Below are 27,537 nucleotides of genomic sequence, written 5' to 3'. Positions count from 1 at the left end.
AACCTGTGTGTTAACACACTTTATATACATTTTTTATATACTTTGTATACATTTTTATACACTCCATAATTTTTTATACACTTTATATAAATTTTTATACATGATACATTTACAAAAAAATATACATAACATTTTACATAGAATTTCGATATATTTGCACCCCTACCTCATCTCCTGGTGGAGGTGTGTGAACACACTTTATATACATTTTTTTTATACACTATATATATTTTATACACTCTATACACTTTATATACATTTTTAATACACCATATATATTTTATACACTCTATACATTTTAATACACTTTATATACATTTTTATACATGATATATTTACAAAAATTTTATATATATGTGTGTAACATTTTACATAGAATTTCGATATATTTTCACCCCTGTGCAGCCCTACCTCACCTCCTGGTGGAGGTGTGCGAACACACTTTAAATACTTTCTTTTTATACACTCTATATACATTTTAATACACAAAATATTTACAAAAATTATATATATGTAGCATTTTACATAGAATTTCAATATATTTTCACCCCTACGCGATCCTACCTCACCTCCACCGGGAATGACTGAGGCCGGCGGTTACGCGCTTCCCCAGAGAGCCGGGCTCTGCCGGTGTCCTTGCAGCGGGAAGACCGGGGCGGCCCAGGCCCAGGCCTAGGCCCTGCCCGCCGCCATGCTGCCGCACTGCCGGCGTTGCTTAGCGACGGGGGGGGTAGGGGAGGGCTAACTTCCGGTGCGTCACTGCCGCGCGCCGGCGGCCTGAGGGAGGACCCGCGGGCGAAGGGGGCGGCGACGGCGACGGCTCCGAGCGGGGAAACGAAACCGCCGCCGGCGGCGGAGGAGCAGCAGGAGCGGACCCGCCTCACCGCCGCCGGGCCCTCGGGAGACGGACCGAGCAACTCGCCTGTCTCTGCTTCGCCGCCTCCTCCTTCTTCCGTGGGTGCCCCTCGGCCTGAGGGGGGCCCGCCGACGCCTTGCCTGGGCCTCTGGTACCGGGAACGGGGGGGCCCCCCCGTTCCCGGTACCAGAGGCCAGGCAAGGCGTCGGCGGGCCCCTCCCTTGTGGGGTTTTGTGCTGCTAAAGGGCTTTTTCCTTCCCAGCTGGTGTCGCCTGAGGGATGGGGTGCCGCCTAACCTGCCGTTAATTTTGCGTCGTTTTGAAATGTAGCGGGAAAAGGGATGCGCTGAGGGACCCTTGGTGGGGTCGGGAGGGTGGGGGATCTCGAGAGAAAGGTAGCAGAAGTGAACTAAAAATGTGTTAACCTGAAATAATATCTCAGAAGAAACCGAAAATGGCTCTCGGTTTCTTAGAGATAAGCAAGCAAGGAAAAAAGACAAAAGCAACCCTAATTGATACAAGAGCAGATAAACATGAGTTGGCAGTAGATGGAAAGGCAGGGGAAAGGTTTCTTAGCCACAGTGCAGTGAAGTCGTGGGGTGATTTTGCAGTCGGAGTCGTGGGGACGAATAAAGGAATTGATCTTTAGCTGCCCTGTGTGTGTTTGCGGAAATAAGTTTGATAACAGAGGATTCAAATTGGTGCCCCAGGGCATCGTTTCTAGCCCTAGCTAGAAAAACATAGCATAGCATTGCTATGTAGTATAATAAACGCCAACCGGTTTTTATTAGTTGTTATCAATAGCAGGGAGGTTTAGCTAGTGCTCCATATATCCGTGCCTTTTAATTTTCACCTGCTTTCCCGTTCCTTGATTCTTGTCCACTGCAGGCCTTCCCAGCTAGCTTCTATTAACTCCGTCTTAAGCATTAGTCCTTTCTCTGGGTTTATGCAAAGTTTATCAGCCACATCCAGAAGCTTGATATCTTGCCAGTGATTCCTGGTGAAAAACACAAACACCCTCCAACTTGAGCACACATATTTAATAAAGTTCTGCTATGGCAGTAATGTAGAAAAGCTCTTTTATTAATTCACGTTTGCAGTGCGGAGGGCAGAGGTGTTCTGAGGCTCTTGTGAGAAATTTGTTCCACCTTGCATGTTCTCCTATTTCTTCTTTATTTTTTTTTTAGTGTTTGGATAAAATAAATCTGTGATCAATTGTCATATATTTAAGTTATCTAAATGCTGACATCTGGGTTGCCTTTATCTACTAGCATTTAATGATAAGTAGGTTGTAGAAATGATTTGAAATTCAAGTAATCAGTAACAGGGAAGCTTCTGCATAGACTTCATGTTTGTTTAGTTAAACTAGCTATTAAAAAAGGTAGGTTCAAAAGAAGCCAATGCTTTTACCTAAAGCAAACTTAGGTTGAGAAGCATAATACTGAATAGTCCATAAAATCATCTATGCCACAGTGCTGCTGTGCCTTACCCTTCAGCATGCAGGAGAAAGTTAATTTGCTTAATGTTTACCAAGTGTGATGCTCTTCTTTCAGCAAAAATGAAGAGAAGGACAGAACCTGAATTTAGCAGCCCCCAAAAGAAGCAGAAGAAGAGGATAGAAGACTTGGGATTGACCCTCAGTTCTACTTCAGATGATGAAACTCAATTTAGTAATCATACTACTCAAGGTAAGGTTGGAGACAACGTATACGCTGCTGCGAGGAATCTAAATAACTAGGAATTGAACTCATGTCTGCTAAATCATCCTAATTGATAGCCTGAATGTCAAGGGCATACTCTCTCTTTAGGAGAAAGACTACATTAATTCTGTTCACAACCTTGGATTGGTGTGAATTTTTTTATGCTTTTTTAAAAATCTCACGTAAACAGTTTGGTCTGTGAATTGTATGAATTCAGACATAGAAAACAGAACTTGAGGTAGATGACAAGTGCATGGTCCAAAGCTGTAAAGGTTCTTATAATATATGAGCAGCATTAATGTTCTCAGTCTCAGCAGTTATTTCTGTTTTGGAAGCTTTCAGTAGTGAGGAGTTGTGAGTGTTGTGCTGGAAAGAAATGTCATAATCCCTCATTGTTCAAAAAATAAAAATAAAAAATCAGTAATCATCACTTTTTTGCAGATGGGAGAAATTGAGATGAATACAAAGGGCAGGCTGATTTGGACTCCTGCATTGTAGCACCATCTCTTTTGCCAGCTCACTGTGATTTTTTGGGGGGTAAGGGGAGTTGTGAGAGCTCACAGGTGTTTGGTTTCAGAAAGAAAAACTATTTCAGAGTTAACTAAATTGCCTAGTTTTTCTCAAGTTGGACTGTGCTTTCTGATCTGGAGCTTGAGGTATACCAAAGATGAGGCGAGTGCCCTACACAATTGGTATCGCTGTTGCAGGGTGCTTTAAACTCTCCCAGGATGGTACTTCAGGTTGCCTCATGGTCATGCCTGCTACTCCTGAGTCTTGGGATTTCCTGTGGTCATAAAGTGTTAGTGAGAAAGGGCCTGAATGCAGAAAGAAGCCTTCATCTTGTGAAAATGGAAGGAGATGCCTATGGAAGATGAGTGGGTCAGTTTGGGAGTAATTGTAGTGACAGGGTATGGTGTGTGCATCTGTCTGGCAAGGCTGTAGGTGGGTGAGGAGGTTAGGGGTGCAGGGTGCGAGAGCTGGGGTAGGGAATGCTGTGTGCACTCAGGGCTGAGCTAAAAGATTCAAACCAATATTTTTGTTATTTTTTTTTTTACCCCTCTTTTGATTATTGAGTTCATGTATGGGTCAAAATAGGCTGTGAGTCCTTAGTGTTTAAGAAACAAGTTGATACAGTTCAAGGACAACATTTCGGGTAGGGTTAATTGCTTATTAGTCTGTTACACCCATTGTAGTTTCCGATAAAAGAAAGAAGGTTGGGGGAGAGAAGTGATATGAGATCTGATCTCAGCTGAGCATGGCCTAGCAAATGTTAAAAGCAAGAGTTGTGAAGGGACTTTCTTGAGACTCGTGTAGTGGGTGTGGCCTTTGAGGCACATTGTGAGCCTCTGGAAAATAAGACACAGCTCAAAAGCAGGCAGCAAAATTAATTGAAACTGTGTATTGGAGAAACAGAAAGTATTAACTGACCCTAAAGCAAAATCCTTTGTGATCCTGTTCATACCTAAGAACTTTGTGAAGGAGAGAGACATGTAGGTTGTGTGACAGACAGACAGACATTTGAAAATCAAGATGGGTATATAATATTGCAAACACAAGTTAAATCATAGCCTTCCATGTCTCAAGCTGAAATCCTCAAAGGTTGACACTGTAAAACTCTAGCATAGGAGCTATGTGGGGACACCAGTCCTGAATCTTAAAAGCTGATAGTTCAGCAATAGGCACTGAGAACACATTGAAAGGGTTTTAACTACAGTCATGTATTTCCCTACAATGTCTTTCATTTTCACTTCACTTTCTTGTAATGGCCTTTCTTTACTGATTGTCCAGCTGTTTCCTGTTACTTCACTGATGCTCGGTTTTCCAGAACAGGAAAATAGATCTGTGAGTTGGGAGAGAAATAATCTGTGTTTTTTCTTAAATGAGAAAAACGTGAGAGAAGTTCAGTCCTTCTTCTAGATAATTATAATGTCTTTTTTTAACACTTCTATGTACCTAAATAATTCCTTTTTAAGCGATAAACAGAAAAAGATTAATTCTGCTAACAACAATTTTCTGCATTATCCTCCAGGTAACTTCTGTAGTTCAGCTTCTTCTAGTTGTATGAAGTAGCGCAGAATGTTCTAGCGCTCGTCAAACAAGGGAGGCTCAAGAGGCAGAGGTCCAATGAAGAGCGTGGTTGTGCTTGCTGTGGGTTGCTGCTCTAGTAGTCCGTATGGCCTGCCCCACAGCATTAATTTTGGTATGACTGATGTGGTGCTAGGCAAATTTCAGGAAGGAAATACATGCCATTGCTTCATCTTGGTAGTGATATTACCAGAGGAGAAGCAGAAGGACTCAGTGAGTTGTAGGGCCTCCCTCGCTACCTACCTGGTGCGGAGCAGGCTGTGAGACAAATAATTGACTGCCACGATTCCTGCCCAGATCCCAGTTACATCCAGCCCAGAGCAAATAGGTTTGGGCATCTCACACTGCTAGAGCAGGAGTGAGGACTATACAGCTCATACAGGCCTGGGCTCTTCCCAAGTAAATCCCAGGGTGCGGCTGGGCAGAGACAGAGCTTCATTGTTTGGTGCCTGTGAAGGCTGTGCTGCATCTGTCTCAGGTGACTTTCAAGCAAGAGAAGTTTATTTTGAGTGCCTGTTACGTATGGTGGTAGATATTACCTTGATTGGACCGTTGACTTGACTAACTTCTTCCTCAGATCTTCATCTCTGTCAGGGTATTTTTAAACTAGATTGGTGTCTTCTGACATTATCTGTCACTTGGGTGAAAAACTGTCTCATTTGCTGTCGTGAACTTGTGGATCCTTGCTACTAAGGTGGGAAGTGGGATCAAACTGAAGTTTAATATGGGGACTAAGTGATAGTCCCTTAGTCTAGCAAAAAAACCCCTCTTTTTTTTCTGCAGTGTTGGCCATTTGGTAGATGCCGGTGTACTCGATGTAGATTTTTGGTTAAGTTAGGATGCGTTTACACCTGTAGTTAGGTAGGAAACTGAGGAAAATCCAGTATGTTTTATCAAGATGTCAGTAATAGTCATTATTCTTGGGAGAGAATCTCTGTGGACTTTCTCAGCTCCTCGGGATCATTGCAAAGGTCAGGCACACCACAGTGTACTATCGTGGTCATGCTGTGGCCTGCTCTGCTGCTGTATTGGGGTTTGCCCAGCGCTTTGGGAGGCCGGGGATCCATTGGTTCAGAGAGTTTGTGTGTGGGGCGGATAACCAGTTGTTGGTTCCATGAGGTATTTTATATTACACATGCGTGCTTCCCATAGCGCATTTGAGATACTGAAGTGTCCTCTCTATGTGTTTTTTGAGAGGATTTAATGAGTCATGCTGTATATTTCTTAATGTGATTACTGAGATGTCTTTCTTCCATTTTATTTTTATTTTCATACTCACTTTTCTCACTCTTTTTGTTGTTTTCAGAGTCTTCCAGTAGCAGCAGTGGGTCTGACAGTGAGAGTGATGAAAAAAGACCAGTCTTCAGCAATGAGTTCAAACAAGACTCTCTCGTGGAGGGTACTTCATCTCGCTACTCAATGTATAACAGTGTCTCCCAAAAGCTCATGGTAGGTCAAAATAGTTTTGGACCAAACTGTTAGAACCTGATGAGAGCAAAGTGAGAAGACCAGTCTGTTTTAAGAGATTTTGATTCTCATTATCCTTGTAGCAGGATTCTGTGCTTCTTTGAGCCAGCTATTGAGCAACTGGAGGAGGCTGAGATAGCTTGGTTTAAGTGGACCTGTTAAAAAAGAAAGTTGATCCATATTCAAGCCCTAGGAGCAGGGAGGTGAACGTGAAGGGAAGGATGTCTGGGTCAGGCAGCTTGCTGAGCTTGAAAAGAGAGCCCTACCATGTGTTATTTTGCAATGCTTGAGTTAACAAATGCCTTGTAGGGAAGGCCTTAACAAATTATGTGATTGACGTTAATTTGTTTGGTCTCGGAGGCTGGCTGGCATACCCTTGTAGAATTATTACCTCAATTGTTAAGGTATTTCTTTTTCTTTCAAGTAGTGACACTCTGCTTTACGTAGAGCCAGAAATTTCTTGGAAAGGCAGGGAGTTGCGAATGATAGCGAATGTGACAACTGAACTTTGAAGGTGATCGCCAGCCCCTTGATTGCATAGTGTTAGTGTGTGTGGGGGGAAAAAAAGTACTTTTAGAAAATTCTAAGAAAATAGTTGATTGTCTCTGTCTCATGGTAGTCCCAAATTCAGCAACTTCTTCCTGAGTTTAAAGGCAATAGTAGGCTGTAGAGAAGAGGAGTCTCTTTCAGTGCACACCTTTACACTTTTTCCTGATGCAAACTTTGTCACTGTGGTATTGCAAGTATCTTGTAATCCTGAAAGAACTTCCATTATTGGTAATGGAGAAACAACATGTTATTTCCAAGGGCAGTAGAGAAGGTGAGATATCTAGTTGTGCATTACTTGAAATGTGACAGGAAGTTTAGGACTCAATGGGGGACTGGATTCGGGTCTCCTTTTGTTCTGTGCTGGTACTGTACTCACAGGAGCAGGCGTCAGCAATCTTCATGTTGCTAGGGCAGCTTGTGCCTGCCTTTGCCAAGTTTGAAGTTCAGTCTTCTACTAGAAGCTGGGAAGTGCTGGCTGCTCCTAGGAGTGGGAACAGGGAGATGCTGCCTCTTAAGGAGGTGGAATGCTGCTGACCTGCAGGATCACACCTCTGCATGAAAAAAGAACTTTCAGCTCTTGCTGAATTCAAAATACAATGGGATCCATAGGCTGAGAGTTGCTGATTGTGCCTCTCTGTAGATAAATCCTGTTGCTGATGATTCAGAATCTGTCCATGGGCATTTTTGGCATGGGGCTGCAGTTTGCTGATTCTAGCACAAGACTATGTTTCACCTGGAGAGTTCTCTCCTGAGTCAATTAGGATGTGTGTTTTCAATTGGCACAATACAGGAGCTTTTACTACTGAATTTGGGAGGCTTTTACTTGTAAGGCCTCATAAATTTGAATATAAAGATTGGTGTGGTATCAAGTCCGGTTGAATGATTTGTTAGCATTAGCTAAGTAAAAGGAAAATAGTCCTTGACTACTAGGTGTTCAAAATTCTGTCCTCAAGAAAACATTGTGTAACAGGCTCCGTGGCTGTCACATTTGGTGTATATATTTCAAGGTCTGATTTAGACCCAGATAGCAAAGGCAGTGGGAAAACACCATGTACTTTTGTATAAAACCTGTCATATGTTCTTGTATTGTTTCTCATACAGATTGGTAATAAACAATGTTTTTGTTGCTTTTCACAGGAAGGAGTATGGGGATAACATTCATTCAAAGTGAAACTTAATCTTTGAGTCTTTTATTTACATATTGTCTTGTAGATGCATACTGGAGGGATTGAAATTGACTGCATTCATGCTTTTTGTTGTTGTTCTCTTGTTGCTAAAATTTATGAAGAGAAAAGCCTGAAAAACTAGCAGTTAATGAACATACTTCTTTTAACCTAAGAGATGAGAATGTGCTTCAGGAGCAGTGTGTCTTGCATTCCTCCTCTGAGTTTTAGGTCAAGTTTTAAGTGATGCTTGAAATGTATGCGAGTGCATGTTCACAACAATGAATATCATCGCAACATGATTTTTTTTCCTGTGCCAGCATCTTTTGTTTTATGAACCTTCCATGCTTACTGAATGCTGTGATGAATGGCCCCAGGCTCCTCACTACTTCTCCCTCTGAGCAGGCAGTTCCTGCATTACTGAACCTTTTGTAATTTGCTGTTGTCTCAAACATCGTTCTTCAGATCTAGTTTTTATGTGCTCTGCTTCAGTGAAGTGAACTCAGTATTAAGTCCTGAAAGCCACAACTGAGATTAAAAATGCTCAATGCCTTCGAGTCACTTCAGGGTGATGCTCCATTTTCCCTCGTAGTCTTTGACCCTAGTAGTAGTACATAAACTCAAGTCCACTTGCCTCAGTGTGCTCCCTTTGCTTTCTTTATAGGCCAAGATGGGCTTCCGAGAAGGAGAAGGTCTGGGAAAATACGGCCAAGGCAGGAAGGATATTGTTGAGGCCTCCAATCAGAAGGGAAGGAGAGGCTTTGGGCTGACCCTCAAAGGGTTTGATGGGGAGCTCAATATTGATTGGCAGGATGAGCCAGAGGTAAGTACTTCCTGGTTTGAATCCCTTTTCTGTTGCTGTGTTCAGGATTTGCCCACTGGGAATGGTGTTTAGTGTTGTCTGCTAAAACTGCCTAGCTATTAAGTGACCCTGCTGGGTGGACCCAGGCCTTATTTTGTCCCATAACAGCATGGCAAAACTTGTTTTCTGTCATGTGTATTAATGTTCTGGCACGAAATTGGTTTCAGGTGGATTGTTGCTGTGGTCTGTAGGATTTGTTTCTGAATTTGCAGTAGTGAATGTGATAGAAAATTGTTATCAAGCTCTTGGGTTTACCATTTTTATTTTGTATATCATTTTCCATGCCTGTCTAGGTGATATTTATTTTTATTATTTAAATCTTTTCCGGGTGTGCTTAATAGTCCCAAATAAAATACTTAGATGTTCTATTGCTGTGTCTTGTCAAGCTCTTCAACACGGAAGAACATTGGGAAATAGAAATAGATGTTGTCAGGAAAGTAAAGCCCAGTTTTTATATTATTTGGTGTGAAATAGCTGCTGTATGTTTGTATTTAAAAAGAAAAATCAAACCACAACACTGAATCCTAGGGATGTGGCAGCCGCAGAGTAAGCCAGAAGGTCCCAGCCGTTGTTAGTCAAGGATGGCAATGCTTGTCAAGCCATGTATGGTGCATGTCGTGGTACTTTGCTCTCCATTCTTTGCATTGCTTTCAGCAGTTGAAAATAATAACAGAGGTTATTCCTTGAGAGCCAGGAGAGTTCTGTAGGCTCATTGGTTTAGGTCTCATTCTCCAGTGTGTTTCTACGGCTCACAGCAGTTCAGTGCATGATTAACCCTTGTGGATGATACTACTATAATAAATATAAGAAGGTTAGTAGAACTTAGCAGCCTCTCTTTGTGGAGGAGTAGCATTACTTTGATCTTAACTGCTACAATTCCTTCCCAAGATTATAAAAATTGTTTGAAGCATGAATTAAGTTGTGGAATGAGGGAGCCTTTCAGAAAGAACTGGGAGAAAGAATATGTAAAGCACCATCACGAAGTTGGGTTTTTTTTGGCACACATCTCTTTTGCAGTGTCTCTAAAATGTACCTTGAGGGTGGTAGGCTTTTGCTTTGTCTTGACTATTTATCAGACTCTTCTCATTGGAGAGGAAAGTGGTATGGGTTTTTTTTTGTGGTGGAGTGGTTTTACTTGATTTTTGGTTTGGTTTTTTTTTGGTTGTTGGTGATGTGTGTGTGATTGGTGGGTTTTTTGTCGTTTGTTTTTGTTTTTTGTTTTTTTTTTTTTTTTTAATTTTTAAATCCAAACAAATAAGACCTCTTCTAGAGTAGGAGAAAAAACCTCTATGGTTGGTCCTAAAGTCATGGCATAACCCCTTATGCTAGGATCAGGAGGCAAACTTTTAGGGAGCAATTAGTCATTTTATTTTGCTAACAAAACCATCTTTGGCTCTTCCCATGTCTTGTGTTTGCAGCCCAGTGCCTACGAGGAAGTGGACTGGTGCCTCGAGTGTACCACAGAAATCCCTGATGCCCAGGAACTGAAGGAGTGGATGACTGTGGGGAAGGTAATTTTTTAGATCCCAGTAGTTACCAGGCTAAGACAACGCAGGACTACTCAGCCTGAAACAACTGCCTTGTCAAAGAGTTGTAGAATAACCTAAGCTGGAGGGAACCTCTGGAGATTGCTAGTGCGGCCTCCTGCTTAAAGCAGGTCCAACTACATGTTGCTCAAGGCCTTGTTTTGTTGAGTTTTGAGTATCTCCAAGGATGGAAATTTCACAACCTGTTTGGGCATCTGTTTCAGTGTTTGATAACCTAGTTGACAAAAGAAAATTTCCATATGGCTGATCGGCCTATTTTGCGTTGCAGCTTGTGTCCATTGTTTCTTGTCGTGTTGCTGCCCGTCTCTGATAGTCTAGATCAATCTTCTCTATTTTCTGCCATTGGGTACTTACAGACAGCAATAGGATCTCCCTCTTTCCATTTTGAACAAACTGTTTCTCGGTCTCTCCTTGTACTCGAGGTGCTTCAGTATCCTTGTCATCTTGGTGGTCTTTTTGCTGGGCTTGCTCTAGTGCGTCTGTCTTGTACTGGGGAGTGCTAAACTGGATGCAGTATTCCACATCCAGCCCTAACAGGGGAAAATAATTCCTCAGCCTGCTGGCTACACTTTTGCTAATACAGCCTAGTATGTGGTTGGCAGCCTTCATCCATTACCGGTATATGTTGCATTCTGAAATGACTGATACCATGTTTGCTACTTGTTATCTGTGTTCTCATCCTGTTCCAGAGGAAGATGGTGATTGAAGATGAAACAGAGTTCTGTAATGAAGAGCTTTTACGTAACGTCCTGCAGTGCAAGGTGAGTCCCCTTCCTTAGAGAGGAACTGAAGTTTTGGGGAAGCAAGTGAAATAATTTGCTAAAGAACTGGGATGGCTTAGAAGACGAGTGAATATCATGATGTGACAGAAAAACATTTTGTATTGGTGAACCAAACCCTGCACGGAGTTTTCTGTCTAAGGAGAGAGAAGCATGAGGATAGGAAATGCTCATGACTACCTATCCCTCAACCCTTGCCAGGTCCAGCTCAATTTTTTTTTCTGTTTGTACAGAGTGTATTTGATGAGTTGGATGGAGAAGAAATGCGTCGAGCCCGAACAAGGTCTAACCCCTATGAGATGATCCGTGGAGTTTTCTTCCTGAACAGGTTTGCAGAACTTCTGGTAGTGTAGTCCCTTTCCCATTTATGTCTGCTTTCAGCCTTGGGAGCCAAGGTTGAAACTTAATAGGCCCCTGTTCATGTGTTCACAGGGCTGCAATGAAGATGGCAAATATGGACCATGTCTTTGACTACATGTTTACAAACCCTAAGGACTTCCATGGGGTGAGGGCCTCTAATTAACTTTCAAACAGCAGTGCTTTCTCAGAGAATGGAGAAGGTGGGGAGAAAGGAGAATCCTTAGGATACTAGCTGGGAAAACAGGTGCTCCAAAGAGACTTCTCTGACTGGGTAGTGCAGTTTATGGTGTTTGTCTTTTGACTGATGGGAGCTGTTACTGGGTCAGTAGAATTTCTTCAGTTTCCTTTTGCAGAGGCCCTTGATAAAGGAGCGAGATGCAGAGCTGCTCTACTTTGCTGACGTGTGTGCTGGTCCTGGAGGCTTCTCTGAGTATGTCCTATGGAGGCGGAAGTGGCATGCGAAAGGATTTGGCATGACCTTGAAAGGACCAAACGATTTTAAACTAGAGGACTTCTATTCTGCTTCCAGTGAGCTCTTTGAACCTTATTATGGTATGTACTGCATGCACGAGTGTTACTTGATGTTTTTGCTTATGCTGCAGCCTCTGTATCAGGAGCGGGGCTGGTATTGATACCAGCATGGGGATCTAAGAGAAGCCTGTTTATAGGGAACAATTTTGCAAAGTAGAAGGGGGTTGCCATCTGAGAAAGGGGTTCAGATTGGTGAGCTTTCATATCAAGTCACATTTCTGCACAGATTTCCAGTCTGCCCTGTGAATGTGTGTTCTGTTGTAATAGTTGATACTTGAGTGCTTTACTTATCTGAAAATTGTAGAGTCGTTTAAGATTGCTTGACAGTATTTTTCCCACTTCACTGATGTCAGCCTGAAACACCGTGAGTGAGATGACTTACAGAATCACAGAATGGCTGGAAGGGACCTTAAAGATCATCTAGATCCAACTCCCCTGCGGCGGGCAGGGATGCCACCCACTATACCAGGCTGCTCAAAGCCCCATCCAACCTAACCTTGAGCACTTCCAGGGATGGGGCATCCACAAATTCTCTGGGCAACCTGTTCCAGTACCTCACCACCCTTACAGTAAAGAATTTCTTCCTAATATCCAATCTAAATCTCCCCTCTTTCAGTTTAAAAACATTACCCCTCGTCCTATCACTACACTCCCTAATAAAGAGTCCTTCCCCATCTTCCCTGTAGGCCCCCTTTAGGTACTGGAAGGGGCTATAACATCTCCCCGGAGCCGCCTTTTCTCCAGGCTGAACAACCTCAGCTCCCTCCGCCTGTCCTCATAGGGGAGGTGCTCCAGTCCCTTGGCTTGCTCAAAGATCTGTTAGCAGAGCCAGAAGTAGAAACCTTACTTGCCTGACTGGCAGTATGCTTCTATATCAGACCTCCCTAGCTCTGCTTTGATAATTGATTGTGAGCTCTTAGTAAAGATAAATAAAACAGATTTGGGCTAGAGGCTGTATCTGAATCATTGTTACTAAATTAGCTTCCTAGTCTAAAGAGGTTTTACCTTGCTTTGAGACAGACTAAGCAGGTGTACACAGCCAATTGCTGCATCTCGCCTCACTGGATGGTAACTTGTTAAGCTTGCTGATATGTTGAGCCCTCTATCTGCATATCCTCTAGAAATAGGAAGGGAAATACAAGGCTTGTTAGTATTCTTGCTTTCTCATTTCAGACTGTATATAGGAAACTCGAGTGTGACTATTTTGTAGAGAAAAGGGTTTGCTTTTCATTGTTGTGCTTTGTTTTTTCCCTCTACCACTCTGACTCTTGTTGACTGCCACTTTTGACACCTGACCATGAACTCTTTGAGAATGGTTAGTGCTTCAGGATTAGTTCTGTTAAAGAGAAAGTTCATGGCAAGGGCAGCAAGGCAGATAAACACATTGTTCTAAGGCCTGCAGCATTTGGATCTTCATAACTCACTGCAAACTGGTGTTCTTGTGGAGAGATGGAGATACCTGGAGAAATGAATAGCCCAATGACTTTGATGCATTTTCTCGATCCCTTTCTGTCTGTTGTGCTATAAAATCTAGTGAGATGTGTACAAACTCTCTTCCAGTGATGGGAAGGAAGTAGACTGCCATGATATTTGTGTTGTGAAGAACGGTAACAAATTCTAGTGTCACTTCGCATACTGACAGGATGATTGACGAGGAATTTAGTTATCAAAGCACTATCATGCATCCTGATCTCTGCTGCTTTCTAGTCCTCCAGTTCAGTTAATAGAAGCTGTAGTTGTGGAAGATTTATAGGAACTAATACCAAATAGAAGTTCAGGCTTCTTCAAAGTCAGAATTGGTGAGCTCTAGAGTACACCTTAGGTTAGCTTTCTAAAATACCAACCTGGGTGACAATTTACTTCTCTCTAAAAAGAGATGTATGGGAATACAGTATACACAAACCCTATTTTCCTTTCTCTACTCCCTTTATAAACTTGTTGGCAGGGTTTTTTGTGGTTGCTTTTTAAATTACAGATTACATTGTGTTTGGAAATAGAGTACTGTGTTTCTTTGTAATGATTTGAATTCTTAAGAGAAGATTGTCAATGCACAATGTAAATAATTTTGCCCTGTCTGTAATAATGTGTTTTTACAGATGAACTGTGCAGTGAGATTGAGCCTTACATTTTTAGTAGGTTCAGCTATGTGTATTCCTACTTGGATGAGACTATTATGTCGTCATGTATTCAGTTCTCATCTCAGGGGAGGGTAGTGAACCATTTGTCTTTTGCTGAGGCTAATGTACAACTCATAATTTGAGCATGGTTATTATATGGCTTTGTTTAGCCCTGACCACACAATCTGAATAGTTTTCATTAACTAACAAGCAATCTTCGGTGGTGAACAAGGGAATGTGTTACTGCTTATTTGCCTATCAAGGTCTGTAGTTTCTGACTAAATGTTGATTGAATACAATAGATCACCTGCACATACTGATCTTTTGTCTGTACTTGCAAACATGTTAGTAATTGTCTCCTCTTTTCCCCCTAGGAGAGGGAGGGATTGATGGAGATGGAGACATCACTCGCCCAGAGAACATTACTGCTTTCCGGAATTTTGTTTTGGACAATACTGATCACAAGGGAGTGCATTTCTTAATGGCTGATGGGGTTGGTCCATTTCTTTTTTCTTCCTGCACTAATGACCAAAACTGATACCTCAGTCTGCATGTACTAGGATATTTGACATGTGTCTGTAGTTACAGTGCGAAATTCTTCAAGGCTTGCCTTAAAAATTCCCGGTGGCAGTGTTTTCTATCTTAAAGAAAGAGGAATTATCATGATTCTGTGATTTAGCTGTACAGAATTCTTTGCTTCACGAGCAGATTTGTGGAGATACTAATCATATGTTGTGTGCTCTGCAGGGTTTCTCAGTGGAAGGTCAGGAGAATCTGCAAGAAATCCTAAGCAAACAGCTCATGCTTTGCCAGTTCCTTACAGCACTGTCCATCGTCCGGACAGGTATGTTTTATCCATTAATCTTCTTCCTCCTTCTCTAAGGTGTGGATGGCATTGCAGAAGGATGCTGTACAATTTTTATTAACCTGCCACAAAGTCCGCTCTGCGGTGAGGCTAAGTTGCACAGAATTAAGTGTGTATGGATACATCTGAGATGGTTGTCACAAAGCTAAGAGAACTGTGGCTGAAAAATAAGATTATCTATGTCTGTTTTGCTTTAATTAAAAGTATGAGGTAAAGTGCACTAGTTTAAAGCTCTTTCAAAGCGTTATGTTATGTATCTGTCTTGGGCTCAGGTCACTAGTGTGATAACTGGACAGTATATCCGAGTTTTAGGTGGACCAGCTGCTTCCTGAATGTTTTAACAGGCTGGTTGGAACAGAGTGGTGTTTATCCAGTTCATCCTTCCCTCTAAATTGTGGCTTTTCTCCTTTAAATCTGCCATCTCTGAGATCAGAACAAGAGATGTCTCACACTGCCTTACCTGTCCCTGATTATGGCCAAATGATAGACGCTATAGCTCTATCTGGTTTTGATGGCTCCTCTCTTCTGCTGAGTTTAGTTAGCATTTGGCACTGACGCAGAAGATAAAAATGTTCATTATGTTATCATTTGTCTTGTGCCTTATGTTTAGAAGTACCTGAGGCAATGATTTACTTAGCAGTAGTCTCAAATGTGGTATGGTAAAAGGAGCAACCTTCTTTAAGTCTTTCCTGTCTGGGTAGATAATAGCTCTGTAAGACTGACTGCTTTTTGCTTGGGGAAATGGGGAATCTTGTTTGAAGGCAAGGGGTGACATAGACCTTTTTTTTTTTTTTCTAGATGGTGAGTTGTTCTGATTAGGTAACATCTGTTAGTTTTCTCCTCCAGCCTGAGGTTCCTTGTTGCACATATCAGAGCTCTGCTTCTGTAGAGGCTTTTGCATAGCATGCTGCTGTGCCACAGGGCACAGTTTGGGCCTGAAAGGGGAGAATAGGGGGTAGATAGATGGTTTGCTCGTGAGACAGCATGCATACTGATTTGATCCTGGTTGGGGAAACGCTTTTCTCTTCGCAGCAGAGATGCGGGGAAGATGGTTTGTGGAGCCCCATTGGCATACTTCATGAATGTGTTTTAGATGCTGTTTAACTGTACAGAAACACTCTTGCCAGTTCTGCAGAGGAGAAAGTTATTGAGGTGCCTAGTATCTCCTTGTTTCCTTATAATCTGCTGGTATCGGTGTGCTTCCTCTCTTTTTTCCAGGAGGACATTTTGTCTGCAAAACCTTTGACCTGTTTACTCCATTCAGCGTGGGACTTGTTTATCTGCTGTATTGCTGCTTTGAGCGAGTGTGCATCTTTAAACCTGTGACAAGTCGCCCTGCTAACTCGGAGAGGTGAGATTTTTGAGTGTGAGGGACTACTAAAGAAACCCTGTCTTCTACATACAGTGATAGATGGATTTGGGTAAGTGTAGTGGAAGCTCTGTGACCTGCCTGAATTAGCAGTTGTCTTGGAGGAGGAAACATTTTAGATGCTTAGCAAATTATGATGTTTGAGAAGGTAAAGCAGATATTTGCCAAATTACCCTTCTGGGCAGAAAGCAGTGGAACTAAATATATAACAAATTCTGTTTCACGTGAAACAGTTATGGTTTCCAATGAAGCTAGAGCATATTTTGTGTGTTATCATTGTACCTGTCAAGTTTAGTAGAATTGATTTACTACTTGAGGGAGATCTGTGGGGTTTTTCAATAGGGTTGAGTTTCCCGATCTTTCCCGAGTCTAGAACATGTATGATGACTTTGTGATAGGTGGGATTGCACCTTCCTAAGAATACCCAGGAGGAAAGAATTCCTGGGATTTGGGAAACTGTCCTGATAAATGGGAATGTGGCAGGCAAGTTGGCTGTGTGGAAGAACTGAACCCACATGATCTTTCTGCCTTGCTCTGCAGGTACGTGATATGCAAAGGATTAAAGCTAGGTATTGATGACGTGCGGGACTATCTCTTCATGGTGAACATCAGACTCAACCAGCTGCGCAACACTGACGTGGATGTGAATCTTGTTGTCCCATTGAACGTGATCAAAGGCGACCAGGATTTCTATGATTACATTGTCCAGTCCAATGAAAGGTGAGTGCCCATGGGCAAGGAGGGCTGCTGGCTGTAGGCAGGTTAACCAACATGGCTTTCAGTTGTAGCTTCTTGCGCTCATGGAGGTACTTGCTGATGCTGCGACACCACTCTGCTTTTGCTCCCTGAGAGGCTTAGCAGAGCAGAGGGACCCTGTGCAGAGAGAAATATTGTTAGTAACTGTTTGGCCTCCGAGTACTGCATAAAAAGGAAAAGAGGCTACTGCCTACTTCTTTCCAGTGGTCTTGCTGTCACTTTGAATCATGTTGTCAGTGATCTACTGCTGCTTTGAGGATCAGACTGGCTTCCTCCTCTTGTCCCAGCACTCTTCCTTGTTTTGAACAGTAGAACAATCTTGGTGGTGATTGATTTGCTCCCTGACTGAAGCTTGTTCTCTTTTTCAGCCACTGCAAAGTTCAGATAAAGGCACTAGCCAAAATTCGTGCCTTTGTTCAAGACACGTGAGTATATTCCTCTGGCTTTTGGTGAGGACTGACTTAACCTACTGTAAATGAATTGCTTTGCCCTTCTCTAGTGTGTTCTTGATTTGAGCTGGTACTTGGCTTGGCCTTTGGAGCTAGGAAAGTGAATAGTGCTTTTAGGTAGCTCAGTTTGTGTCTCTGCCTGAGTTATTTGCAGAAATGTGTGGGTGGTTGGAGGAGTCCTGAAAGTTGGTGGTCTGTTATCACCCTTGTTGAGAAGGCTTCCATGTGTTGCATGATTTCCGATTACCATAAGCGGGCCTACTTCTTAGCAGGAATGCAAGCAGAAAAGTAACTGCCAGCTGCTATGTTCAATTCTATAGTAACCATCTAAGTTGAGTGTGGTTTATAACTCTTCATTTTCCAGGGGCAATTCAAAGCATCTAAGTTACATACCTAGACTTACCTAAAGCTTATGACATGAATTTCTTATGTAAAACTAAAGTCATCGCAATGTATAGCTGTTTCCCTGGCATGACTTTTCTGTTCAAGTCTCATTCGGAGAGAGTATGTAGTAGAAAGTTGAATGAGTCTGGTAGACTATCTAAGAGTTAATCCTAACATTGACATTGGTGTGTGGCCTTCAGCAGGTCTTCACTGCCATTTGTAGACAGGGCTATATACCCAGCTCTTGGAGATTAGGATAAGTTAATATTAATACATAACTCCTTGAAAATACTTGGTACTTTCATGTGATGGAGTAGGATAAGTTAATATTAATACATAACTCCTTGAAAATACTTGGTACTTTCATGTGATGGAGTAGTGCAGACCATGAAACAAAGCCAATACGGGGATTGGAGATGGGTGGAGGGTGGGGAGGAAAGGCAGCATCCTCTTTTGTGTAACCTGTTGATGAAGAGTGTGCATTTGTCATTCTCAAGCCAGACACTGAAAGTTGCGAGTTTTATAGGGCTGGGATATGTAATGCTGCAAGAGCAAGGAGGTTTCACCATTTAAGAGTTTTTTGTCTTTCTCTAGGACGTTGATTGAGCCACGGCAGGCTGAAATCCGAAAGGAGTGTCTCCAGCTATGGGGGGTAAGCAAGCTGCCAAGCAGGGAGGTTGTGAAGGTGTCCTTGTTGTGGTGAAACAAGAATGGAACTGCAGTACAGATAGGACTTTCTAGCCAGAGGTTTAATACGTTGTCTTGTGGGAAATTCAGAGACCATTTCAAGCTGTTTATGTAAGCAGACAGGATGTTTCTGATTCATTATGTGTATGGCTTAACTGAGCAGGCTTCTTTGCCGCAGTTGCGAATATTTCATTGCACACACAGTGAACTCAGCACCTAGATCCCAAGCAGCAGAGCTCTCCAAAGGGTCTTGTTTTATGAGTCTGCAGTTTCTCTTTCCTGAGCTTTTGACTGCAGTGGGGCCATAGATATGGCAGTCAGTTTCACAGGCTAATTGTGTGTCTTCAGTGAAACAGTATTTCATTGAAACATGTATGAAAGCAAAGATTTAGCCTGAAACTTTCTGAAGTTGCCAGTTGTTTCCTATGAGATGTGGTATACCTACATTAAATTTGCAAAACACGTGAGACCTTTTATTTGCCAGATGACCTCTCCAGCCACTGGACTCCCAAGAGCAGGAGGAGTTTCAGGGGGCAGGATGTTCTGTCATGTATTGGAACCAGAAAGGTTCTTATGAATGTGCCAAAGAATAATGCGTATTACCAATTGTTTGGATTTGTTTTCAGATTCCTGATCAGGCTCGTGTTGCTCCTTCATCTTCAGACCCTAAGTCCAAGTTCTTTGAGCTGATCCAGGTGAGACCTTACCCAGAAGCTTGTTCTGAGTCCTTTCATACAAATAGAACTTTTCCCCATAGGAATTTAGAGATGAAGAAGCTAGTCCTGGATTATTGTTTCATGTAGAAGTTGCATTTACCTACCTGTTTGATGTATTTTGTCTAATTTGCCTTTTCCTTACTTTGCTTTTTAGGGTACAGACATTGATACCTTCAGTTACAAACCCACTCCTCTGAATTCCAGTACATTGGAAAAAATTCGCCAAGTGTTAGATTACCGGTGTATGGTGTCTGGAAGTGAGCAGAAGTTCCTCTTGGGGCTAGGGGTAAGTGCTGAGAACAGTCCGGGAGTTTTGCTTGTTCATTTTAATGCTACCGTTCTGCCTTGCAGTTTCATCCCATCCTTTCGTGTCCTCAAAGGCCGGAAAGGATCCCCATCACCAGTCCCTGAGACTGCTATTTATTTCATGTTTCTTTCTCCTGACTTCACTGCTTTTCACACTAATTAACCCTGTTTTTGTAATCGCAGCCTACACAGAGACCTGTACTCTTGCTAGTGCCTCTAATTATCTTCACTGTCCTTTTAAAGCTGTTCTATTTATGGTTCTTTGTGTGGGTATGACAAGTCACTGTCAGATTAGAATCAGTGGTTTTGTTCCTTTGCTGTAGAGATTAAGGTTCTTCCTTAAAACTTCTGACAAAGAAACTGCCTGTGACAGCCTAGGACAAAAAGATTCTCTGAGGGCTGCTCTACACTTAGTCAGAGGTCTCCCCTCCACCCCTGGCCTCATGAGGCTTTGGCTGAATCTGACTCTTCCTACACACAGAAATCACAGATCTACACCTGGGATGGTCGCCAATCAGATCGCTGGACAAAGCTGGATTTGAAAACTGAGCTGCCACGAGATACCCTTCTCTCTGTGGAGATTGTTCATGAGCTGAAAGGAGAGGTAGGAGGCTATTCTCTCCCTTACCAAGTGGCTGCAAATATAATGAGCAGTTTCGCGTATTCTCTGTAAGATACTGAAGAATAAATGTTCCATCTGTGCCAGGTGCAAGGTTTTTTTGTATATGATCTTTAGAGAAACTATTTTGGACTAAGTTCCTTCTTTATGTCCATTGCTAGAGATATGAGCTTTTAACATTATTTTGAAATTATTTTGGACCTGACATGCTGCTCTTGCCCTATGAGCAGCAGCAGATGACATTGCCAATATGACTTAATGGGTTCTGTGGCTCTTTGAGTACATAACTGCTCAGTAGTGCTTGCAGGCTTTGGGGAAGACTCTCGTGGTATATGCACAGTGTAAGGTATTGCTGCCTGGGATTCTGCCTGTCCTCTGACACCTCAGGTGAGGATGCTGTAGTTGCACTGGGCTTTGTGCTGTGGTACCTGACCAGGCACAGAGAGCTGGTGATGCCAGCTGTGGTCCTGCCCTCTCTTCCTCCCCTGAGACAGAGACGTATAGTTGAGATGCATGAAGTCTAGGAGGATGGCATGTTACTGTACAATGGGCAGCAGGAAATTTGTGTGCTTCTAATACATGGAAAGGTCCCTTCCAACCCTGTGATTCTATGAAAGTTGCTCTCTTGCTAGAAGAGAACAATGTCCTGTCAAAAACATGCTATAAATCAAAGCTGAAATAGCATCAATCTGAGTAGTAAGTCTCTGTATTACCCTCCCTAGGGGAAAGCCCAGCGAAAAATCAGTGCCATCCACATCCTTGATGTCTTGGTGCTGAATGGCAATGACGTTCGAAAGCAACATTTCAACCAGAGGTATGTAGGATCTGGAGAAGCTTCTTTCTTGTACATGGGTACGAGTGACTGTAAGCAGCATTCAGCAGAATGCTGAGCACAGGGAGACAAGTGCATTCAGCTGAAACACTGCTACAAAGATGAACTGTGAATGAACCTGCTCTGAAGGGAACTGTGTATAGCCTTTTCCAACTGTACCCTCTGTATGAGGGCACGTCTAGCTCCTTTCTTAGTCTGGGGTGAACCAGGCACAAGTCTGGATAAACTGAGCATCCTGGGTATATGAATGAACATAGCTGATAACTGTCTGAGGGAAAAGGAACGAGCCCTGCTATTTCCTTCCTCAGGGACATGATGTCCTACGTTCCTCTTGATACCTCAATGTGTTCAGTAGCATGTGGGCTTGTAGAGGAAGCTGTAAAGACCTATTCCTAATGGGTAACAGCCAGTATCACTGGGCACTGAACTGGAGGGCAGGGTGAAAAAGTCTTGCTCAGTACCCATTTGGTTAGCAGTGGAGGCAGTCTGCATGTACTGAAGTGTCTAAGCAGTTTCTCTGCTGAAACTGCTACCTACCTGCCATGCCAAAGATCTCGCGAAATTGCTGGATTCTCCTGTTTTCATTCAGGATTCAGCTGGCGGAGAAGTTCGTCAAAGCTGTTTCTAAACCTAGCCGGCCGGATATGAACCCCATCCGGTGAGTGACATCTCCTCCCCTCAGCCTGGTGTGCTTTGGTTTCAGTGTGTTGGAGGATGAAGATAAGGAGCTGAAGGAGAGTTAAATTTCAAGCTGAAATTCATAGTTCTGTTATGTTCAATGGAAAGAGGCTAAAAGCCCTTTAAATACCTAAGATAAAGGTTGATAGTGGAGAAGTTGTACGCTCCTTTCACATATTAGACAGTCATATTTTCATCATAGGTGGATTGGCTGGTGCTGATTTCAAGTATGTGCTACAGTAGGTCTAGCACTTAGTTAGCTTAATCATTGCAAAGACTTGTCACAAAGACAAAATCTATGTCCTTGTCTGCCCTGAAGGGTCAGCAGCGGTACAGAGATGCTGACTATTAGTAGATAAATGAAGTGCTGGCCAGCATTTACAATCTCCAAATGGTTAGCCTGAGGAGAAGGCTTTAGTTACAATCCTGAAAAAGTTCCTGACAAAGGGCTTCAGCTTTGGACGCCTCCTGACCTTCCATTTCACTGATTCTGCTACGGTGGAGCATAAAAGCATCATTGTGCTCAGTATCAGGGTAGGTATTGCAGACAAATAGTTTCACAAGTTAGAAGTGCCATGATATTGTGAGAGAAGCTGGAGGAAGGGAAAGAGGATGTTCTCCTTGGTGGCTTGTGAAGTGAGAAGGAGACCTGTAGAAATGGGTTGTAGAGGGGTTCTTTGCTGCTTTTGCGAAAAGGTGTTCAAACAGTGCTCTTTGCAGCCTGATGCTTGTAGCAGTGTGTGGGAAATGGTTGTTTGGGGTGTCAGATCAGAGGCAGTGCTTTTGAAACTTCCTGATTGTCTTTCTGTGTCTCAGAACAACAATAACAAAAGCAGTTTGACATAATGATAAGAATGATGACTCCAAATCATCTTTACTGATTTAAAAAAAAAAAAAAAAAGCTGTTTTTACCTCGGGGTAACTAGTGAATTTGTGGTGTCCCTGAGGATAATAATGGTGAATATCAGGCAGTTTAGTTTTACTGCAAGGCCAGCATGCTGAGGCCTGAACCTGCATGGGGCTGACCTTGGTGAATTTACCTCATAGGAAAACAAAAGCGCCCGACTTTCGTAATTCTTCCTCTTCTGCATATTCAGCCTGAGGTAAAAATGCACAGCTTCCTTAGCAGCGAGGATGCTTGTATGCTGCTTACAGCAACCCAGCTGTGAGCATGCAAGAGTCAGGTTTTCTCAAACCAGGAGAAATAAGGCACTGGAGGAGATTGAGGAGAAGGGTGAACCTCAGTCATGCCTGATCACCTCCTGCTGTACAAGATGAACTGTCTGGCTGCTCCCTGTAGCTGAGACAGAAAAAGAGGACAGTTTAATTTTTTTTTTTTTTTTCAAATCACATTTTTTTCTTCCCCCCCCCCCAGAGTGAAGGAAGTGTACAGATTGGAGGAAATGGAGAAGATTTTTGTGAGGTAAGCAATGGGCACAAATGAGAGACTTCAGGGCCCCACCCGATGCACAGCTGCAGGTGGGATGTGCTGATCTCTGCTTGAGGAGTCCTGGAGAAAGAGCTGTTGGAGCTTGTGCAGCATTCTGAGATGCTGATGACTCAGAGCATCATCCTGCTGAGGTCTAATGCCGTAGATGTGGCCAAAGTGCGTTACAACACTAGGAGTAGCAACGGCGCTTGAGTTTATGTGCAGCAGTGTCAGTGGCTTCTCAGTGGCTTGAAAGATTAAGAGTTCACACCTGAAATGGGAACGTCATTTGGATTAAGTGTGGTGGATCATCATAGATCCTTCATGGCAACACTCGATTTGCTACCTGATCTATAAAGCCCTGCTAGTCATGTGGGGGAGGCAAAAGACTGAATTCTCCAGGATGTGATGATTTTTTCCTGTCATATGCAGTGCTGTCAGTTTTCACTGTGATACTCTGGAGAGGGTGTGCAGGTGGCAGGGTGGTAAAGGAAGAAACAAGGAATCTCTATGACTGTCTTCTCTCAACATTTAGGTTAGAGATGAAAGTCATCAAGAGTTCAGGGGGAATGCCCCGGCTATCCTATACTGGCCGAGATGACCGACACTTTGTGCCCACAGGACTCTACATTGTACGGACTGTGAATGGTATGTAGGAGGAGAGAGTCCTCGCTCTTATTTAACTTTTCTTTCTGTCTCAAGTAAAAAGTATTGACCAGGCTCGCTCCTGTTGAAACTTAATAAAAAATTAATGGGAATATTCCAATGGCTAGAGATTAACTGTTTGCGTGTGATGAGGGTAGCCTGGATTTGGATAAGGTTTAGGGTATTTATATGATAGGTTTTTCTGTTGTGGGTTGATTAGCTATTGTGTGGGTAATTCCATTTATTTACATGACTGATGACTTTCTTGTTTAACGAGATCATAATTTTTCATCAAGAAGACATTTTCCAGAGTAATAGTATATGGAAGTTATCCTATTTGGAATGTCAACTTTTAAATGCAGTGAGAACGGAGTTTTCTCAGTGACTAGAGAACAGCTTGGGAAGCAGGTCGTCTTGGGCGAGGGAAGGGAAAAGGAGTAAAAGAAGGATCAGAGAGAATTATAGATTCCTCCTCCCTCCTTGCACTGTGTGTATTTATACTGTGCTTTTTTTTCCCTGTTCCATTTTCTGTCTGATCCCTGTGGCTCTTCTGCAAGATCCCTGGACAATGGCATACAGCAAAAACTCCAAGAGGAAATTCTTCTTCAACAAAATGACCAAGAAAGCAACGTATGACCTCCCTTCTGAATCCATTGCACCCTTCCAGTGAGTATAAGCCAGAGCGGAGGCTATGGCAGGATAGCTGTGTGTGGGTCTGTGTGTGTCTGGGTATTTGGAAGGGAGTTCAGGCGTGCTGTGCTATGTTCTTGCAGTCGTTTGCAGTGCAAGTGCAGCTTGGTCACCAGCAGGGTGTGCTGCAGAAACTGGCGCGTTCTCAGGCTTTTAGGAAACTGCTGATCTGGATCCGTGGATTTTTTGCAATTAACTGCTATGAATAACACACATCTGACAACTTTGTTCCCCTGTCTGCAGCAGAGTACAAGTTACAGAACCTCCCTGCACACAGGGATGTGGACATTGAGCCCAGCAACTGTAATTTGCTGTATGCCTGTATTTTAAGATGTTTGGTTGGAAGTTGCTAATTTAAAAGCAAAGCCCAGTTCATTTAGCCCAGGCTCTGGAATAAGCTGTAGGTAGCTGGGAGCCATTTAAAGAGAGAGTGGGAGAGAAAAGCAGCAGCTCTTTAGGAAAAGATGGAATGGCTTGTCATTGGACAGTCATTGACATTGTGGCTGCTGAACTCCATCTGTATCTATTGAGTACTAGGCTAAGGCCACGTCTTAAGTACAGCAAATCCTGAGTCTGTGTGACACCTCAGGGCTCACGGGTGGAGAAGTTCTGCACGCCCTGCCCTCAGGTAGTCTCAAGAGATGCCCTCCACTACCACTGCTCGGGACTGTGCCTCTGAGCGAGAGCTTCATATGAAATAGGGCTCTGGATTTTCTCAGATTTTCTCACCTTGAATCTCCTTACCTACTTTACAGCAGTGCTCCTAAGAGTCCTTAAGCTTTCCTTAACCAGCTAAATGGAAGAACATGCTTAAAACTGTAAAAGCAGAGGCACACGATACTTTTTCCCTTCGTGTGTCGGGATGGAACTTGCATGAATGGCTGAGGAGGCGGAGGGAGTGCTCTTGTGGGACTCCAGAAGGGATGTGTTGTACTATGGTTAGTGAGTACTAATGTGTCTGTAATTAGCCACTGACATGTGCTCTTGTTGCTGTGCTAGTTCTGCTTTGTTAGAACAGTAGCACTAAATAAGCTATGAATATTAAGTGTCAGTAATTGTACAAAACTAAAGGCTGCTGTGTTGGTAGTAATTAGCAGCTCTGTTTTCATTATGGCTGGGACTATGTTGCTGCAGTGAGGACGGGCTGTGCTTGATGGATGGAGTGAGAGATGGCGTTGTAGGACCAGAACTCTCAGTAGCCAAGCGGAGCTCGGTTATTTCACATGAGGGGAAAGAGGGGATGATCCTACCCGCTTTTGTACAGCATGAAGTGCTGTTCATTTGCAAAGCTCCATAGGACAGCTATTACTGATTCTAGTAGGTTTGTGGTGAGTGATTAGATTGCTGCTTGCTGCTGCTGGCAGACTTTCTAAATTCTTCATTAAGGCCTTTCCATTGCCTGCAATGACAGTTTCATCCTCTCAAAAACTTGGAGGGAGGTAGGTTTTCCCTAATGACCTGTCTCCTTCCAGCAGATAGTGAACTGAATCTTGAGCGAAGCTAGACTTAACACGTTTGTTTCCATGGAAATCTCTTAGGTTTGGAAGTTGCTGTAGTTTGTAAGGTGAATGAATGCACTGGTCTTTTTCGAAGACACCCCTTGGATTGAGTATCTCTGTGTGGCTCCCATTGCAAGGAGCTGTCTCTGTAGTGTGCTTTGTGGCTAGGATGACAGTGTTTTCCTTCCCCCTCCCCAGCCAAACTAATCTTGCTTTCCTCTCTGCCCACAGCGTCTGCCATTACAGCCGCCTCTTCTGGGAGTGGGGGGAAGGTGTCAAAGTGCACGACTCTCAGAAAAGGCAAGATCCAGAGAAGCTATCAAAGGAGGATGTCCTGTCTTTCATCCAAGCACACTACCCCTAACTCTGCTCTCTTGAGGCATGCAGGGGAAGCTGAGCCCAGCTTGGATTCTTCAGGGAGTGATGAGACTGTGGGGAGGCTCCACAACATCTATCCTGGTCTTCTCCAGAGATGATTTCCTGGAGATGATCTAACCAGGGGGTGGTATGCAGAAGGCACAGGACGAGGCTCTACCCTGGCAAGTGTATATAAGAGTATGGCCTAGGTAGCGCCTGCTGCTGGAGTACCTACGGTGACTCCTGGAGCCAAGGCCTAACGCCCTTTTGTCCTGACCTACTGCATGCTTGAGGCCAAGGGGCTGGCAGCTTTTTTTGCTCCTGTTCAAACATTAAGCAAGGTTTGTGGAGCCCTGTGTGTACCAGAACTCTCCAGGCTTGTGCTACCCTGGCAGTATGGGAAGGAGCAGATATGTCCTGGTGGCAGAGCTGGGCAACAGCACACTGAAGCAGCCCTGCATTGTTCCTGGTAGCTGTCTCTCTCCTTGGCCTCATCACAGGCCTACACAACCCAGTGGAGGGTGTTAACTCATTGGGGAATGCTAGCTTTGGGATGCAAGTATGTATTCTTGATGGTGTCTCCAACACTTCTGCTTATCAAGGCACTTGGCTGGCCACTGGCAATTCCTATATGATGGTATCCTGTTGGACAAAGACCAATGCAGGTGATGAGTAGAGTTCCTGGCACGGATTTGATGTGCTCAGTGCCAGGGCTTTCTCAGACCTCTAGAAGCTGCTGTGACAAGGATTTCCCCTCTCCAGGTCAGTTACTGATTCTGACCCAGCAGCCTGGGGTTAATTTGTGAATGTGTCTATCCCTCATGGTACTTGTGAGACCAAGGTGCTTTCATTCTTGGTACTTGACACTATTACTCAATGTTTTCAGAGAAGAGAGCGGAAGTGGGAGGGAAGGCACAAGAAGGTTGGGATGCTGGAGGTCTTTGGAGGAAATCATGGGAACATCTGACTTTGTTTAAAAAAAAAAAAAAAAACCAAAAAAACCAAAAACCAGGGCTTCAGTGAAAAGAGATCCTGACGTTGACCATGTTGGTTAATCAGAAGAAATCCTGTCCCTTGACAGGAAATGTCCACTGGAAAGGTTACCAAACTTTCCTTTTAGATGTCAGAGTGGGCTTTGAAACCCTCCATGTCTCATTTGGCCCTAGAGCAGCATCTGGGGTGAAGGCACAGAGCTGTGAAACTCTCAGCATGGTATTTGTGTGCCAACAGACTTCTCTATG

At 43.3% G+C, this 27,537-nt stretch overlaps 1 protein-coding gene across 2 annotated transcripts; it reads left to right on the top strand.

The window, feature by feature from the left end:
- Window positions 1–776: 776 nt before the first annotated feature.
- CMTR1 (cap methyltransferase 1) lies at window positions 777–27,304 on the top strand. Of its 2 annotated transcripts, XM_063328703.1 has the most exons (24): window positions 777–954; window positions 2,409–2,543; window positions 5,947–6,089; window positions 8,484–8,642; window positions 10,100–10,192; window positions 10,918–10,989; window positions 11,241–11,335; window positions 11,440–11,512; window positions 11,721–11,919; window positions 14,390–14,508; window positions 14,763–14,859; window positions 16,099–16,231; window positions 16,790–16,969; window positions 17,374–17,430; window positions 18,433–18,490; window positions 19,152–19,220; window positions 19,396–19,527; window positions 20,029–20,151; window positions 20,889–20,980; window positions 21,588–21,656; window positions 23,052–23,099; window positions 23,641–23,753; window positions 24,308–24,416; window positions 26,171–27,304. In XM_063328703.1, the coding sequence occupies exons 2-24, from the start codon at window positions 2,414–2,416 to the stop codon at window positions 26,301–26,303; spliced, it is 2,496 nt and encodes an 831-aa protein (XP_063184773.1). In that variant the 5' UTR covers window positions 777–954; window positions 2,409–2,413; the 3' UTR covers window positions 26,304–27,304. The 2 variants fall into 2 exon arrangements, with proteins under 2 accessions (XP_063184773.1, XP_063184772.1); XM_063328702.1 differs by lacking the exon at window positions 777–954 and having other exon boundaries at window positions 2,378–2,543.
- Window positions 27,305–27,537: the final 233 nt, after the last annotated feature.

Source organism: Chroicocephalus ridibundus, chromosome 3, assembly GCF_963924245.1.
Source record: "Chroicocephalus ridibundus chromosome 3, bChrRid1.1, whole genome shotgun sequence".
Classification (NCBI taxonomy): domain Eukaryota; kingdom Metazoa; phylum Chordata; class Aves; order Charadriiformes; family Laridae; genus Chroicocephalus; species Chroicocephalus ridibundus.
The sequence above is the reverse complement of the archived record's forward strand: the minus strand, read 5'-3'. Positions and strand labels throughout refer to the sequence as shown.